Below are 19,236 nucleotides of genomic sequence, written 5' to 3' on the forward strand. Positions count from 1 at the left end.
AGCACTTGGGTTTGGAATACTGGCTTCCAAATGTCTCCCTCCTAATGCCTAGCTAGATACCTAATAAGGTTCAACGTTTAGATGCCTGTTCTAATTCTACCCAGAGTTCTGGACTTGTACATTCCTGCCCCAAATCCCTGCTCTGAATGTCAGAGTTTTTAATTAATCTCCCCAAATGGTATTTTCGCATAATGAGCTCTCTGCATGCTGCTAGCTTCAAACAGTAGACAAAAAGCGATTCTTTTCTTTTCCTCAGTCAGATTTGTTCCTTTGTAAAACATAAGCAAAAGTGCTTAGATACCTGTCTATGCTCAAATATAGCTGGAGAAGGTCCAGAATTAGAGATTTCAGAAGTAGAAGTTGTTTAGAGAGCAACTAGTTCAAATCCGCTTTATACATAAGAAACTTGAGGTTCAGACAGGTTGATTAATGTCTCCAAGGTCACACAGCATATTAATAGGCAGTGCCAGGGCCAATGCCCACTTCCCCGGCTGATGACCCAAAACCATCTCTAGGTGTTTCAAGGTTGTTGCTCTCAAACCCCTCCCCCAAAAGTTGTACTAACTGCTCCTTTCTTCCTTTCCCACTCTCTTCACCTCCATCCTCTATACTCCCATCTGATCCCATTGCCCTTCCCTCTCCCTCTTTCCCCCACCCCCTCCTCAAATGCAGCTTCTCACTCCAGCTCCTACCTCTGATCTTATCATCATCCCCACCACCATGTTTCAGGCTCATCTGTCTCCTTACAAGATCAATATTGGCATTTACAGACCAAATGTGTTTTGCACAAATGTGTTTTTTTAATCCAGCACCCATGAGTTTGGCTATAAGCCTGTCCTCACTTGACCCTGTCATTTCATTAAAAAAAAAAAAAGTCTGGTGGAATGAGAAAAAAAGTGTGATTGGAATCCATGTATCATATCTAGATGAATGGTAGTGTGAGTGAAGAAAGGAGAGAAGGCAAGGGCCAGAGTGCTGAGAGCGCAGCGTCAACCTGGAGCCTGATTTGGCAGAAATGGACAGGACCTTTTTAAGAACAAGAAAACACAATATTCAAATTTAAGTTCTGCTCTCTCATGTTACAATCTACTTACCTGGCTGATACCCATCTGTCTCCAACTAAATAAAGGCACACAGAGGTTTTTATAAAAGGCATCTTGCGAAAAACACGGAGAGGCAGGCTGTGACCAGATTTGGGCTGACACTAGGGTAGAGGAGGTAGGAAGAAGAGACCTCAAGATACAGAACACGGAACTAAGATTGGCTGAAGCTGGAAATTGAACCAGAGGTGATCCGTGGAAATGTAAGCCTTTAAGGGTTTGAATAAACCTTGGAACACTGGACGTTGAGCTTTGCATTGGAATTACAGTGGGGATTCAGGTCATTTATCTAGATCTGCAGGGGCATGGGCCCCAACATGTGCCATGCATTGGAGATAGGATGAAGAGGATCTAATTCTTGCCCTCTAGTGCTCATAGGAAAGTATATCAAGGCAGCTGGGTATGGAAACAACCAAGTTACTGATTGAAGATAGGCGCTCCTCCCTGATTCACTCTTGGTAGGGCACTTTATACCCTTTGTGCAGTGAATGGGGTTGACTAACAATGTTGAGCCATCTTAGGTTGATCTTTGCCAAGTACCCTATTTGGAAGAGACTGGATTTTTCCTCAGCCCACCAAACTGGCTATTTGATTAGAAATAGCTGCCTCTTTGCCCATTTAGTTTTATTCTTTCACTTAAGAAATATGTTTTGAACATCCACTTTTTGCCAAGAGTGGCACTAAATGGTAAGATACAATGATGTACCAAAACTGAGACACGATCATGCTATCATGGAACTCAGGTCTATAGGAGGAAAGGGGCATCAATCAAGGAATCAGACAAAGGGATGTAATAATGTAGCTGTGATAGGAGTTATGGGGGAGAGGTACATTGTACTGAGAGAACTTATCACCAGGGAAACTGACCTACTTATGGTGCCAGAAGAGTCTTCCCTGAGAAGCTGAGATCTGAACAATGAGTAAGAGAGTGCATTGGCAAAGGCCATTGTGAAATCATTGCAGACTGAAGGATCAGCTTGTGCAAGAGTCCTGTGGCATTCACAAATTAAACCAAAGCCAGTAATATAGGAGTGGGATGAGCAGGGAGGGGGCAAGTGATACAACACACTGCTGGAGTAGGTAGGCAGGAGCAGAATACAGGACTTATATGCTCCATTAGTCTTTCTCATAAAAACAGTGGGAAGTCATCAAGGTGTCTCAAAGAAAATCTGATCATATTTAAATGCTGAAAAAATAACTCTGGGTGTAGGGGAAAATGATACAGAGCAGTGGTTAACAGACAGATGTTTTGCAGAAGTCTGCTATGCCTTAAACTAAGTTGATGTCAGTAGAGATATGAAAAACTAGTTTTGACAGATATTCAGAAGGTAAATTCAGTGGAATTTGGCAACAGTTTGGATGGAGGAGTATCTTAATTTGAGTTTACTAGAAACTCTAAGACAAAGACTCAAGTAATTTATTGGAATATACAGGACACATTGGTAGGGGGTGGAGAAATGAGACAAGAAAAGAAGGCAGCCACTAAAAAGTGAGGTATTAAGCCAGCTCCCATAGTGGATGACTGGAACCTAGTTCATTCTTAGAGTCAATGAAGAATTATGCCTCAGAATTATCCCACCCAAGGGGTGAAGAAGCTGGGCTTTTGATATACCAAATTCTTCCAGTCATTGACTGAGGATTGATATGGGGGCCATTAATTTTCAGGCACTTCCAGTCTGCCTGCTATGGATTTAGAAAAATCTTCAGGAACAGAGATGTAAGAATTGGCTGTTGGAAGTGGTCTGGTGCTCATTGCATTGATGGGGACCTGGAGATATGGGTGACTGTGTCGGCTAGGGAGTAAGGGCAAGAACAGTGTCAAGGACAACTCAGATTTCCAGGCTATTGAGATAGAAAACACTGGAAGGTGTTGCACACCAGACACTGCCATGCCCTGGGAATGCCAACAAGGTAAAGTCACTGCCTTCGTGGAACTTACAGTCTAGCAACACTAACTAGTTAGCAGCCACTCACTAGAACTTACAGTCGAGTTAGTGAGAACACCCAAGGATGTTCTCCAGAGAGCAGGCAGACAGGCTCTGGTGCTGCTTGGTCCTAATCCCAAGGGAATTACTGAGCCAATGAATCTGATTAACAGTCTGGGCTGCATGCCAATCCCTGGACAGTCAAGAGTGGACTGTTTCCATGTTAATCCTAAAGCAGAGGGGAGACCTATTCCTCAAAATTGAGGGGGGAGGAGTTCAGAACCAGGGGGTATTCGTGTACTAGGGCTGGTGTAACAAAGTGCCATGAACTTGCTGGCCTTCAACAACAGAAATTTATTCTCTCGCAGTTCTTGAGGCCAGAGGTCCAAAATCAAGGTGTTGACAGGGCCACACTTCCCCCTGAAGTCACTAGGGAAGGCACCTTCCTTGTCTCTTCCAGGTTCTGGTGGCTCCAGGTGTTCCTGGGCTTGCGGCTGTGTCCCTCCAACCTCTGCTTTATCCTCACATGGCCTTCTCCCCTGTGTCTGTGTGTGTCTCAGATCTCCTTCTCCATGCACTGATAAGGCCCACCCTTACAAATGGCCCATATATAAGGCTCATCCATCCAGGATGATCTCATCTCAAGATCCTTAATCACATCTGCAAAGACCCTCTTTCCAAATAAAGTCACATTCACAGGTACTGTGGATTAGGACCTGGACATATCTTTTGGGGGCCACTGTTCAATTCACTACAGGGGACTAAGACATATTGATAAATGTTTATAAGAGGTTAGCGCTAGCAAAACTATCTCCAGTTTATCATTTTGTTCAATGTTGGGCCATACAGATTTATAGTCAGAAAAAAATGTAGGCAACTTCTCAGAATGCTTTACAGGCTCCATGGAATATAGCAGATCTAGAAGAAAAACCCAGGCTGGTGGAAGGAGAGGAAATGAGCCGAGAGGAAACTGTTCACAAATTAATAAAGAAACACAAACGAATTAAGAAAGTAGAACAAAATAACCAGAAAGCTTCAGTTTCACATGGGAAAGAACTAAAAAAAAGAGAAAAAAGAGAAACAGAAATGCATTGACAACCATGATGAAGTACAGAATAAAGGCTTGACAATATAAAATGAAAAATGAGGAAAGTTATTGTCAAGGAAATATCAAACCAAGGCTATACCTATAAAATAAAAATTTATGGACTTGAATATGAGCCCTTTAAAAAGGATCTTTAAATTGCTTCAGTAAATATTTCTTCTTCCACTTGTATCTGGTGGATTCTGACAGGACGGCCACTGCCCAAATTAAAAACACATTTCCACCAATTATTGGCTAACTAACCTTTAAACTCTGACTTTTTGGGCTTACTCATCGTTATGCACATGGCCCACAGTAGTTCCTGAGCAAGTATGTTCTGGCACAGTTCAAATTCTTTGGAAGATCTAATAGACGTGGCTCAATTATTTAAGTAGACCACACAAGTCATAGATTACTAACCATCAAATTAGATACTGCCTTTGGGTTGGCCATCAATCCTTGCTTCATTTAGCACCAGGGGAAGTTAGACTGAGAGGTCTTATGATATGTGGATCTGTCCCTTTCTGGGTCATGGCTGGAATAAACACAAAGGTACACACATATTAAAGAGAAAGGCAAAGCGGTGCAAGGAAGCCATGTCCATGCTATGGCGTAGCATGGGTGATTGAATAGTGGGCACACAGGAATTGACACTCAAAGTCCGAGTGCTGTTCAACAATGGGAAGGCACAGGGAGGGGCTGAGTGGTGACGGGAAGGCAGTCAAGAATCCTGAATGCAGCATACACACAGACCCCATTAGGAACCCAAGTACACCACATCTAAGACAACTGGCCTGGGTGATGATCCACTCCAGTGGCTGTGTCAAAACCTTGTGCTAGTCTCAGATGAGAAACCAACTGGAAACAAGAATGAGACTTGAGTTCTATTTAATCATCTTGTCTGAGGGCTGAAGGGATGTTTCCCCATCTCGGTTCTTTAACTGGAAAGTGGGCACCACAGAGTTGTTAAATTAGCAAGTATGACAGCACTTTCATTAATTAATTGGTAGGTCCCATTTTAATTAACACCATCCTAGCTAATTAGTCATTTCAGTGTGTGCAACACCAGCTGCGTAAGCTGGAGGACACGATGAAGGCAAAAATAAACTCTGCTCTCCCTCCAATTTATTAAGTTTGTATTGTTTTCCGTTTCATGTGCGGGGAATCAAGGGAAACATAAACTTAACCTTCTATTCTTGCCTCTGCCTTATGAAATTAGCCTCATCTTGGAGTAAGTGGGTAAGAGTAAAAAGAGTATAGGCTCCAAAATTCATACATGTGGGTTTGGAATGTTGGCTCTTCCATTTATGAACCGTGTGACCAGGGGCAAATATTTAACTTCTCTGGTCCTCAAATTTTCCTATCTAAAAATGGGAATAAGAATACTACTCACTGCAGAGATGTGGTGTGAGGGTTAAATGAGTCATCAAAGTAAAGGGCCAGGTGTAGCACAGGTGCTTAACCAGTGTTAGTCCCCATCATCACCACTGCCATCCCATTCACTTGGGTAGCATCTCCTTATCCAGCAAGGCTCAGCTCCACCACCACCTCCTCTAAGATGGCGCCCCTGAGTCCCAAATCTGAGTCAGGTGTCCCTCTTCCCTGCGTCTGCATGTTTATTCCTATCACAAAACTGGCTTTGAATCTCCCGTCTATGTGTGTGCTCAACTGGTGCACACATCCCATTGGTGAGCGATCGTGGTTATTTTATAAGATTCAAACAAAAATAGTATTTTTCTAGTATATGGTATATCTTCAAATGGCTACCAAGTTAGTACGACATAAACACTAAATTGTTTGGATGTAACAACATAACAAAATTATCCAGGGTTTCTTTTAGCCTACATGTACCCTGAAAAAATTACTGAGACATCAAGGGTGCTCAGTGTGAACCAAGAAAGTTCAGGAACCTCTGGCATAAGGAAATGATGATGTGCTGAATCAGAGAAATGACAATACTTGACATTATTGTTATAACCTGGCAGTTATAATAGTGCCGTAATTACTAGCTAACAGGTAACTGAGCCCTTTCTACTTCCTAGGCATTGTTCTGAGCATTTAGTTGTGCTTCCAGTAAAGGGGTCACACGTATTCACTCCTTTAATCCCTTCAAAAGGCCTAAAAAAGTTTCTTTCTCCTACTTACAGAAGAGGAAACTGAGGCCTGTAGAGAATGAGTCACTTGCTAACGGGCCACCAAACAGGCTGATGCTGGAGCTGGGATTCAAACGTAGGCATCCTGACTCTCAGACCCACGGCTCTTAACCACCTGCTAACCGAGGCTGCAGGGAGGCAAAGAAGGAGACCCAGCTGAGCTAGAGCTGAGCTGTCTGGATGGCACAATCTACAGAGTTTAGGGATGGATTTTAGAGACGGTAAATGTTTTGGGGTGTTTGCCTAGCCCAATTTCTTCAAAAATGCTCCTCCCCACACCCTGCTGACTCTGGGCATTTGTGGTCCCGACCCCCGCCCTTGACCATATCCACAGGTTCCCTGCCAGGTGACCCAAGCTAGGCCAAATGAAGCTTCCTCCAAGGACCTGGACACTGACACACTGAGTTGCTGTTGCTTTTCCATGCCTATATCAATCAACCCAAACGGATGGTTCTTGCCCCAATAATGACAGGATACAGAAGGGAAGGTTTACAACTTCTTGCTTTTGAGGTAGCTAGCTGGCCTGCTCCTTCCCCATTGCTATGCTTCTTGAGGCTGATTTGTTCAGTGATTTTGCAGATTCCCTGAGATCTGTACCCTGCCAGTAACGTTCACTTGAGCCAGATTTGCTAGACTTCCGTTCCTTTTAAGCAAAGGATGTTTAACTGGAACCCTGAACATGGATGCCCTAAAATACAGAAAAGACAGAAAATACCCCCCCCCCCAAAAAAAGGGCAGGGGGAGGCACTACCCCCATTGCTAAATATTTAGCCCCTTAAATTGGGTGGCTGCGAGTGTCCTTCAGACTGTAGACTTTGGCTGGGCCAACGCCCCTTAGAAACCAGGCAGATCTGAGGAGTTCACAAAAACAAACAGTTCGGAAAGGCAGCTTTCTGCACTGCCAGAGGGGTCAACAATCTACCAGGCAATTACACTGCTGTCAGATTGTAAATACACATTTGCAAATGCCTCTGTAATTGCTCCGAAACAGTTTAGGCCTGTTCATGCAGGGCCAGTTACTGAATGTTAATGGAGAAGCTTACCCAACATCTGCTTTCAAGGTTGGAGCCAGATTTGTGCCATTTCCATGTTTATGGGTATAAAGCAGCAGATCAGGCATTTTTCCTCTGCGAGCTCTCAGAAAAGAAAAACTCTGAAGCAGTGGGCAGTTGCATGGCTGACTGAATGGGTTTGGTGTAGCCATCACATTTTCAGCTATACCAGAATCTTCCTAAAACTGGCTCGGCTTTCTAAAATTCTTGTAGCAGTCAGTAAGATAGGAAATTGCCGTCACGGACTTAAGGTTATGTTGCTTTATGCACTGATCTCCCTGACCTCATACAGGATGGTTAATACTATAATTAAATGGAAGAAATTCCTGCTAACTCGAAGCACGACGTATGGAAATGCCCATGTAAGAAGTGGTAGATCTCAAGGGATGCAATTGAGAATGTTTGTCTTTTTGACTTTTCATTTGGGGCTTGTGCTCAAAACCAGTGTTTTTCTGCTTTCGTCATCTTAAGACAGAGAACATTATCTCTTCCGATTGGTGGGCATATGGGTCTCTTAAATTCCTTCATTTCAGTTGCTCTGGATGATGACTGCTAAACCCACCAACACCCATGGGCGTCTTGTGTATGTCACAGAACCCATGTGTTAAAGGTCAGATCATCCCAAATTCTAACTGCTGGCAACACTTCAAGTTTGGGTGAATATCCATCTAGCCATTTTCAAGTGTTATGGTATATTACTTAGGGTCATAGCTCTGCTCTAACAAAATGACCCCAAGTAACAGTGGCAGAAAAATGACAGAATTTTATTCTTCTCTCACATAATAGGCCCAAGTGAACAGCGCTGGGTGGCAGGTTGCTTTACTCCAGAGAGGCATTTAGAGATCCAAACTCCTACCCCCTTTGGGTTCTGCCATCCCCACAGGAATTGTCCTCATTTGTATGGCCAAGGCTGGATTCCAGGTAAATCCATGTTGCAGCTCCTGGAAAGGGGAAAGAGAGTCCAAGGAAGCTGGCTTATCTCTTCAATTGGAGATGACCTGCAAGGTCAACTTTCACTCACATCCCATTGGCCCAAATTGAGTTCCAGAGCCACATTTAACTGCAAGGAATCCTGGGTAATGCCATTTCTTACTGGGGAGCTAGGAGCTTTGCTTCAACTCTACTGCCAGGGAGGAGAAGGTGGATAGATTCTGATGGCTGGCCAGAAGTTTCTAGTATAACAACAGACAGAAAGAGATATTACCTCTCACAGATAAAATAAATGCCACATGGTCATATATTCAACAAATATTTATTAAGTGCCTACTATGTGCCAGATACATGTGTACAAAAAAATATTAACATGCTGTGGGTGAAATTATGCAACACTATGAACACATTTTTCCACTTTTGAAAGACTTTTGCTCTCTCAGGTAATACAGGGCAAGTGGGAAAAAGGCAAGGTTTTTTACCTTCATATTGCAGGGAAAATAGTCGCACCTGTCAATTGCCAACAGCTTGCATTATTGTTGTTCTTATGGATAAGCAGACTCTTAGCTATTTGGATGGTGGTCTCATAAATCATAACTTGTTTGTAGCATGCTTACTTAGTTTCAGGAAGATCTCTTCAGAGGATGAAATCAGATCATTGAGATTAAACTCCATTTCAAAGATGGGTTTTTTCCCCAAAATAATTAAGGCAAGGAACAGGGCAAATTTTGCAGTTATTCCCTTGATTTGGTAAGTGACACCATCTTCAGGGTTTGTGTACTCAAAGCAATGAATAATAACATGATGACCATAACGTGTCAGGTAATTCTGGTGGTAGACATGTGGATGCAGGAAATATTCCAGAGGCACCAGGAACACACTCTTAACTTCATCGGGATTAGGCTGGGCCTGGAAGTTGTGGTCTATAAATCCTACAACTGGGGTTATCAATGTATCACTCTAAAAGCAGAAAACAAAATACACAAATTAAGAAAAGAGTCCAAAGCAGTCAATGATATAAGGTGGGTAGGGAAGGAGGAAGAATTTGCTCCAGACATGAACAGTCATGTCCCCTGTGAAATGGGGGTAGTCTCACCCCTACCTGAGCCAGTGTTTGTGAGATGACTCTGAAAATGTATCTTTTGTGAACATACTGGTATAATCTTTTGGAAGGGCAATCTGGCAATGTTATAAAAATGTGGTCCCTTTGACCTAGCAATTGCATTTGTATAAATATATCTGTGTGATAAATTCCTACCAGTGAGAAAAGATATAAGACTGAAGCATTTTTTTAAAGATTTATTTATCTGAGAGAGAGAGAGCGCGCACAAATAGGGGCAGCAACAGAGGGAGAGGGAGAAGCAGGCTGTCCTCTAAGCAGGGAACCAAATACGGGGCTTGATCCCAGAATGCTGAGATCATGACCTGAGCTGAAAGGCAGACGCTTAACTGACTGAGCCACCCAGGCACCCCTGGACTGAACCATTATTTGCAATAGCCCCAAAATAGAGTTATCACTCCTCCACTGATGGACATTCAGGGTAGGTCAATTATGAGTGTATCTGTGTAATGGGATACTCTGCAGCCCTCAAAATGAATGTGATAAGACACCATTCCCTGTCAGTACAGACAAGGATGTGCCATCTTATCGATAGAAAAGTGACATATCAACTGTGGCATATACCCAGTTATGGGAAATTGCATTTATAATTATATATGAACTATTTTACATAACAGATGTTTATAAGGGAGGGGGGATTTCTATTTATAACCACAACTGCTTGCAAATGAATGCAGGGTATTATTAAGTGAAAGACCTGCTGGGAATCTCCAGGGTGAGGCCTGGGGTTTAGTGTAGGAGCTGCATAATAAGAGAAGAGCTGCATAAGCTTGAAGTGGAAAGTAAGAAGAATCTGGAGTTCTTGGGGGACATTCCAAGAGAAAGTGGCTGGGAAAAGCCAGGGATATACCTTGAGGCTGGGACACGAGAGCAGGATAAACCGGTCTGTGGAAAATTCTCAGGGGAGTGACAGCTGAAGCATGTTTAAGAACAGTGATGACTCAGACCATTAACTGAATTAATGGTGAAAGTCAATATCTGGACCAGGAGTGGAAGACGGGAGCGTAGACTTTAGCTGTCCTTCCGGTGGGAAATCTGGGGTCCTAAGCGGCCCCAGGGCAGAAGCAGTGTTCCACTAGCTGTTCCACCACCTGGCCCTGAGGGAATGCTCAGCCTCTTGGGCCACAGGGTTCCCCAGGAGCCCTGAGTGTCTGGGAGATGGGGAACACTCAGATGTGAGTGATTTCTTAAGGAAGTGCTCTCAGGACAAAGCATGAGGTAGGGAGCAAGGCAGGCAAGGGCCCTGCAGGGCATCTGGGCGTAAAGTACACCACAGAGCTGGGCTGTCACGCCCCCCCCAGCACAGTCACTGGTGAAGGGCTGGCTGGTCAAGTACATTCTCAGGCCCTCTAGGCTCCCCGTGAGCAGGGAAGGGGGGAAAGCTGCAGGTGTGAGCTTTCAGAAACACAGTAAGAGGAATATGAAAGGGTCTGGACAGACAGAGCCCACAGTGTTGGTTCAGCGTGCGGTTTGTGGTTGCTGTCACCATGAAGTAACCACAGCCACTGGGGCCCTGGGCTAGTACCCAGCACCCTCTCCCTGCTTCTTCACAACAGCCTGACCCTGAAGCAGTTTTAACAGTGGAAATCAGAGACCTGAAGCGACCTGCTTAAGGTCACGGCCGGGTAATACTTGGCAGAGACCAGGACTCACCGGCCTGCTGCCCACACTCTAGAGCACAGTGCTTAAGGGCTATGAAGACACGCACGTCGCCATATCTCAGAGATGGCACATCAGCCTCGCGCAGGTGGAGAGGTCTCAGCTGCAGCTCGGATTCAAGCTCTTCCTGAGGGCTGAGCTACGAGCACAAACTCATCCTCACTCTAAGGGCCAAACTGCTACGCACGGGTGTGGACAAGCAACTTAGTGTGGTCAGTACTGGCCCTCGGACTCGCGTATCAGAGTCTGAGGAAGTAATTGGTAGGAAAAAAAAAAAATCAAAGCCACAAGGGAGATAACAGTTTAGGACTGAACACTTGAGATGGGAAGTCAGGCACGTTCAACGTGGTTCAAGCTTAGAGAAGTCAGAGAGACTCTGGAAATTTGTGGAGGAAGCAGCATGTCTGGACACACAGTTCCCAAAACACAGGTGTCTGTCTTGGAAGGAAAAAAGGATGGTGGGTGCATGGCAGACGTTGTAGGACCAAGGAAAGACTGCATCTCGGCCACTTGCTGAGTTGGAATCCCGTGGAGATTGGCTTCTGCTGTGGCCACAGGGACGAGGCCTGCTTCAGGGCCCCGGAAGGAGGCCACCTGCTCTTAGAAACATTCCCAGGAAAGGACACGCCACTGAAAGGCACCAACATGTTTAGAGCAGTCGAAGCTTCGGAGGGGGTGAAGTGAAGGAGAGTGACTGGAAATGTGTGGGCCATGTGCAAAGAAGGAGAAATGTCTCCTGAGGCCACTGCAAATAGCAGTACATACACGTATGGCAAAGCGACTCCTGGGGTGGGCTTGGAGGGCCATCGCCTGCCCTGGGGGGTGAGCAGGAGGTGGGAAACAGCCCACAGCACCTCCTCTAGCTCTGACACCCGAAAACATCTCCAGGCATTGCCGTGTTCCCTGGGGGACAAAATCAGCGCTCGTTAAAAACCACTGAATTAGATTCTGCTTGTAAGTGTTAAATCAGTGGTACTTTTGCACTACATTTAAAAGATGTGCAAGGTCTAAAAACAAAACCACCCTCGCTAGCACTTCCAAACACAGGACACCCGTTCTGGAAAGCCTTTGTTCATCCTAACTTCTGGATAAGGTGATCGGCATCATTATATCAAGAGGAGGTCATTTTAGAAATCTCCGGCCTCAGCAGCGTCTGGCCCACCGACATCTCCCGAAGACCAGACATCCTCCTGTGGAGACTGTCGTATTCTCTTCACAGGCAGGACTCAGTAGCTCCCGGGTGCCTTGGAAATAGGAGTTACTCTCACTTCGGGAACTTTTTACCATTAGGGTTCAATTTGTCAATACAGTTTTAAAATAAATCCCCCAAATAGGCTGGGGGATTTGCAGATGCCGAGCGGAAGGGATTCCCATTAGAAAACACAGTTGCCTAGGAAGTAATTGATACATTTCTTGTCCTAATCCCATGTTTTCCCCTCTCATTTAGGAAGCATTTACTTGAGAGGCCATTAGCTTCTTCCGAACTAAATCTCCCTTGAGTGGTGACCTTTCTGTTTTGAAAATGGGCCTGATTAAGATAGATGTCTCAGCATCACTGATCATCACAACACTGTACCACCAAGACTGTAAGGCAAACAGAACATAAAGGATGGTCGGACCCACTGGTTTTCTAATTGTTATGCATCAGTGGGACTCTCCTCTTGAAATAAAAATGTACCTGAAAGTCCAATGTATAAAACATACAGTTTACACCTACTTCCAATATGTGATTAGAGCACTTCCCTGTGGTATTCTTCCCCCAAGCCCATAACCCTAGCTTAACCATGAGGAAGATATCAGGTAAATCCCAAATGGAGAGGCATTCTACAACATACCTGACCAGTGCACGGAAGAAGTGTCAAGGTCACGAGAATAAGGAAAGTCTGAGAAACTGTCACAGACCAGAGACTAAGGAGACATGACAAACAAATACAATACAGTATCCTAGATGAGATCCAGGACAGAAAGGAAGACATTAGTAGAAAAATCAGTAAAAGGCAAATAAAGTGTGGAGTTTAGGTAACAGCAGGGTACTAACATTGGTTTCTTCGTTGTGAGTTGGGACAAGTAGACACCAGTGGCATAATTGTTAGCAATGGGAGGAACTGGGTGCGGCTACGTGAGAACTCTCTGTAGTATCTTTGTAACTTTTCTGTAAATCTGTACCTATTCTAACATTGCAAGTTTATATTAAAATTTTTAAACCAATAAAATAATGCTGTTATCCGAGCACAAATTTACAACATTTACTCCGTCTAAAGTCAATTAATACAAGTTGTAAGTTCACGTGAAATAAGATCTGGCTATTATATGAGTCCCAGAATTCATTTTGTTGCTTTCATGGTTTTTTTTTTTTTTTCTTCATGTATACAATCAAGGAAATCCTGATTCATATAGAAATGTAGTTACAGGGGCGCCTGGGTGGCTCAGTCGTTAAGCGTCTGCCTTCGGCTCAGGTCATGATCCCGGGGTCCTGGGATCGAGCCCACATCGGGCTCCCTGCTCGGCGGGAAGCCTGCTTCTCCCTCTCCTACTCCCCCTGCTTGTGTTCCTCTCTTGCGGTCTCTCTCTCTGTCAAATAAATAAATAAAATCTTAAAAAAAAAAAAAAAGAAAAAAAGAAAAAATATTACAAATAGTAAAAGTTACAAATAGTAATAGTTCTTAAACAGCTTGCCTAGTGATCTCAGGGTACTGCTCAATTAATGTGATATGGAGAAGCTTGATTCCAAGGTATGTATAAAAATTAGTGTATTTAGGACAAAGGTAATGCACTGGTGGCCTCCAAGAAGCTAAAATTTAGAACACAGCATGCTCAAGTGTGTGATATTTTTTCAAATGAATTCTCAAAAGAAATGTACACTGGCGAAAAATAAATGTAAACTGAATCTTAAAGAAAGAATTCTGAAGCATCTACAGGGTTCTACAGGATCCAGTTTGAAAACAACTGATGGAGTTTGACCCTTTCATTTCTGGATGGGCAAAGAGGGGCCCAGACAGGCAAGGGGGCTTGCCCAAGGCCAGTTAGCTCACAAGGGGCAAAGCCCACATAAGAGCCAGTCTCTTGACTCTAGGGACAGCACTGTCAAGGGTCATGCTTGGCCACATGTGGAATGCTGACAACCATGGGTCCACTGGGTGGCCTTGACAGTGTAAGTAAGCCAGTTCCACTCGAACACTTACGTCAAGCAGATATGGCACCAGGCAGCAGACAACCTCCACTTGGCGAGGATGCAGCCCTACTTCTTCCTGGGCTTCCCGGAGAGCTGTAGCCACATCATCCACATCTGCTGGTTCAGACTTGCCTCCAGGGAAGCAAACTTCTCCAGGTGACCTTCTTAGCTGGATATTGAAAGAACAGAACTGCGATGTGGGATTTCAATTCTGGTACCACGCACTCATTCAACAAGTAGTTACTGAACTTCTATTTTGTGCCAGAGACCACTTCCACCCTGGTAGTAATAAGGGGGGGGAGTAAGACCACCCCCCAAAAAAGTTTTTACTTGAATCCCTTTAAAAAAAATGACCTTTGAGAACTTCCTTCACTTGTAATTTTTCTCTACTTGCCCCTAAAAGATACCATACACACAAAACAAGATCTACGCTGATGGGGGAGAAAAGCCAAAAGGAAGTAGAATAAAAAGGGCCATGTTATCAATAGACTGCCTTGACTGAGTGCTTACCCTGCTCTGGGCATGCTGCTTCACAAGAAGTTTTTCCACTGAGCCCTCAGAACAGGTCCACATGCTGTTATTTTTTAAAAGCATTTTTTTTTTTTTTTAATTGAGGTGAAATTTACATAACCTAAAATGAACAATTTTATTTATTTATTTATTTTAGAGAGGGAGAGTGTGAGCAGGGCGGGAGGGGCAGAGAGAGAAGGAGAGAATATGAAGTAGATTCCATGCTGAGTGTAGAGCCTGACGTGGGGCTCAGTCTCAGGACCCTGAGATCATGACCTGGGCTAACTTTGCTCTAGGTTCCAGAACTGGTAGGAGAGCCCATACTGAAGCAGGAGGGATTGAAGACAGGTGCCCCTTCCCCATTTACTGGGAGGAAACCCATGAACTCTACTTGTGTGACTCCAGGAAGGGGTGCAGCTCCGGGAATGCCTGGGAGGGAATTTCTTGCCCCCAGAGCCAGATAGGTATAGAATCAGATCTAATCAGATTTAAATACTCTTTTTTTTGTTGTTTTTAACGTGATCTTTGCACACCAGAGTTTATGGTCTAAGATGATTCTCACATAATAATCAACAGGCAAAGCTATCTGGGTGAAATAGTAACCAGAGATCCATTTTGGTCTCACCTCAATTGTCTACATTATTAATCATCTGATAGTCTGAAAAGTAATACTGAAGTGCTTCTCCTCTGCTTTTTGGCAGAGCTGAGAACAGACCCAGGCCCCCTGGTTTCCAGTTAGGTATCTCCTCTTGGAACCTGGATTTTCTTACCTCCTGTGTTTATGTGATTGTTGCCCGACCCAGACCCAGAAGAATCCACATGAGTCTAATCCCAAACCTACAAAACTTCAGCTGAGTCCTTGGCTTTCTTTTTCCCCGAGGGGATACTGTTTATTGATGTTCTGCTTTGAAAGCCATGCTATTATGGCCCATTTTCATTTTTGTACTTGGAATAACTCTGAAGTTACTGCTTCCCCAACTTTTCCTCAGAAGCACCCTAACAGCAAAGGAGAATGACTGTATCCAGGGGTGTGCCCAGGGGAACTCCATTCCCAGCGCAACATTTCTTTAAAGTAGAATGGTTTCTCTGAAAACCTCAGGCAATGTCTGGTAACAGCAATAGTGATGGCAGCTGAAACTGACCAGAAACCTTGCCAAGTGCTGGGGCCAGTTTAGGCGCTTTGCATTTGTTTCCCTGGGAAATCCTCGCAGTAGCCCTATGAAGCAAGCACCAGTACTTTGTCCTCGTTTTGCAAGTAAAGAGACTGTAGCACAGAGAGGGTAAGTAACTAGGACAAAGTCACAGAGCTGGCAAGGAGAGAGCCTGCATTCAAACATCGGCAGCCAGCTTCAGGGCCCAGGCTGTTAATTTCTGTGCTCTAGAATTTTCACATTATACCTGGGGTGGGGGTGGGAGGCTTAAACAGTGGCTGTTGGCAGCGGCACTGTGCCCCCCATCCCTGCCAGGACAGGGATGTCTGGAGACATCTGTAGTTGTCACAAAGGGGTGTGTGTGTTTGTGTCCGTATTACTGGCACCTAGTGGGTAAAGCCCAGGGATGATGCTAAACATCTCACAATGCACAGAATAGCTCCCACAGCCAAGAATTATCCAGCCCAAATGCCAATTGCGCCAAGGTTAAGAAACCCTGGTCTAAAAGTATTTCAAGTTACTTGCTAGCTAAATTACTTATTTTTCTAAAACTTTCCAAAAAATGCCGTGTTATCCTGCGGCTTCTTGGACCCCTGAACATCACAATCTTGAAAGTCCATTTGAGAATCCAGAGCCTCAAAATGTGTGCAACTGACAAATTTTTGTGGGGTTTTCAAATGTCCTGGAACTTGAATGTCAGGAGCCTTTTTGTCACCTACCTTCTCTGACCGGAGGGTGAACAACAGGTGGAGTTTTCCTTCTTTTGCCAACAATGGTAAAAGGACAGAATATTTGTTAGACGACAAGTCAGAATATTTGGTCCCAACATCATGCTTTTTTAAGCGGGCCTTAGCATCATCTATCAAACTGTTTCTAAAATGGAAACAAACCAAACATTTTAGTAACCAGAGTTACGATAAAAAGCTCCTCGTCCTGCCTATGTTTCCGTTTCATTGTGTGTCTTGGAGCTTACCATTTCTGACTCTCATTGTATTTTTCAGTAACAGAGCAGAAACGATAACACCCAAATCACATGACTGTTGGCAAGATAAAATGAGCAAAAAACTACTAAGAATATAGTTTAGTACACAAGTTCACTTTGAAACTTAAAATAGAAATTATGGTAAAATATTCTTTCAACGATGCAACAGTTAAATGTTGAATTCTTAATTATATTCAAGTAAGACAGGTTTGGTAAACAAGTCATTGTAAGGTTAGACAACTCTCAGCTTAAGGACTTTCTCTTAACCTGGCCCTTATGTTATGAAACCCTTATGTTTTCAGTTGCCTTACAACAGTGGTTCCCAAACTTTAGTGGCAACAGATTTACCCAGAGGGCTGGGCCCACCCCACAACTGCGACTCAGTAAGTTTGGGGTGGGGCCTGGAAGTTAGCATCAAACTCCCAAGCAATGGTAATGCTGATGCTGTGGACCAAGGGAACCCACTTTGAGGACCATTACTGATAACGTGCAAGTATTTGGATATATAATAAGTACATTGGGTGCCCTGAATTCATGACTGTGAATGTTTTGGTCCTTTTGACTGGCATTATTTTGTTGCTGGTTCATGTAGTAGTTTAAATAGTGTCCCCCAAAATTCATGTCACCCAGAAGGCTCAGAATGTGACTTTATTTGGAAATAGTATCTTTGCAGATGTAGTTATGGATCTTGAGATGAAATCATCCTGGGCTTTAAATCCAATGACTGGTGTCCTTGTAAAAGGAGAGGACACAGACACACACACATACACACAGAGGGAAGAAGGCAATGTGAAGACACAGGAAGAGACTGGAGTGATGTTGCCACAAGCTTAGGAACATCAACATCCATCAGAAGCTGCAACAGGCAGGAAATTTCAGACATCCAGACTTCAGAACTATGGGAGAATAAATTTCTGTTGTTTTAAGCCACCACGTTTGTGGTACTTTGTTATGGCAGCCCTAGAAACTAACGGTGTGGTTTTAATTTTTCTCGGGGAAAGGCAGTCTTGCATCCTGGCCAAAATGAGATATTTAAGTCAGGCAGAACTGGTTTTAAAGGGTTTAGGAGTGACCTCTCCAAGTCTGTGACATGCTTGAAGAGATCTGTGAGCATGTAATGACACTGTTCACATACTGTGACTGGAGTTCGCCAGTGCCCCATTAATGGTAAGGACTGTCATAAATGTCTCCAGCATGAGATGGGCAGTGGCTTGCGGGAGGTGTTTGCTACTTTGGGCCTCTTTCTACGTGGCGGGTTGCTCACTAAAAGTGACTGGGTGACAGCAGTGGATTTCAAAAACGACCAAACACCTGAAAAGCATGCTGGCACTGGAGGGGACTCCGGAGTGCACCCCATGCACACAGGCCCGTGTCCAGAAAACTGGCCCGCCTGAGTTCGCATTGGGCTGAGTGAGTGTGACTTTTGAGAGGCCCCCAAAACTGACCAGAGGGACCGGCAGTAGCAAAAGTCTGCAAAAACGTGTCTGTCCACATTTGGGGCTGGTCCTTGTAACCACCACCATGAAAACACCACAGTAGCGGCCACCCTGTTCTGAGCATGCGCTCATCCTACGCACTTTCCACACTTTTCTTTTTCTAGCCTCGTAACAGCCCAGCGAGGTGAGGACGTGATCCCGTCCAGGCTCAGGAAGGTTAGGTAACTGAGAGACCCGGGCCTTGAACCCGGAGCTGCCTGGCATGGGCTGGTGGTTTCTGGGGGTCAAACTCCAGAGAAGCCCTGAGCTGAAGGGGGGAGGCAGCTGGGCAGGGGGAAACGCTCTGCCCGTGGGTAAGGGGCGCGAACCTTTGAGGCTGGGTGTGAGCCCACGGGGCCAAAGCTCGGCCCAGGGGGCCGGAGGAGGTGCAAAGGCCCCGGGGCCCCGGCGGCGGCCAAGTAGGCTAAGCGCACAGAGCGCAGGCTCTGCAGGTAGGCAGGCGGGCTTGGCAAGAACGGCCCCGGCACCGCGCTCAAGGCCGGGCCAGGCCCTGCTCGGAGCGCCAAGGGCGGGGGAGGCTTACCTGACCGGCTCCGGGGACGCACAGGGTCGTGACATCCTGCAGGAGAAAGTTTGTTTCCGCACGGAGACTGCCTCAGAAGCGCTCGGCTGGGTGGACATGCGCAGAGCAGCCGCGGCCTGGGGCTGGGGGAGAGGCGGGGCCTAGGAGGCGGGAGATGAGGCGGGGCCTAGGGCCTTAAAGAAGGATCGGGGCGGGGCGAGACATGGGGGCGGGGGGGAGGGCGGGGCTTAGGGCCGGGCCGTTTGGTGTTGCCTAACGCGGTTTCTGCTCAGTTCCTTAATCTTCCTCAGGAAGGACAAGCAAATGAGGAATCCTGAGGTTCATCGTTGTAAAAAAGGGAAGGGGGAAAAAAACGTACAAATGCATTGCTGCTGATTTG

General features: G+C 45.1%; 1 protein-coding gene across 1 annotated transcript; it reads right to left on the reverse strand.

Annotated features, from left to right (window-relative positions):
* Window positions 1-8,554: 8,554 nt before the first annotated feature.
* NUDT7 (nudix hydrolase 7) lies at window positions 8,555-18,987 on the reverse strand. The gene is made up of 4 exons (XM_032389964.1): window positions 18,858-18,987; window positions 16,576-16,729; window positions 14,206-14,364; window positions 8,555-9,204 (listed from the first exon to the last, which is right to left on the reverse strand). The coding sequence occupies exons 1-4, from the start codon at window positions 18,953-18,955 to the stop codon at window positions 8,836-8,838; spliced, it is 780 nt and encodes a 259-aa protein (XP_032245855.1). The 5' UTR covers window positions 18,956-18,987; the 3' UTR covers window positions 8,555-8,835.
* Window positions 18,988-19,236: the final 249 nt, after the last annotated feature.

The sequence above is a fragment of the Phoca vitulina genome, unplaced genomic scaffold, assembly GCF_004348235.1.
Source record: "Phoca vitulina isolate PV1807 unplaced genomic scaffold, GSC_HSeal_1.0 scaffold56, whole genome shotgun sequence".
NCBI classification, from domain to species: Eukaryota; Metazoa; Chordata; class Mammalia; order Carnivora; family Phocidae; genus Phoca; species Phoca vitulina.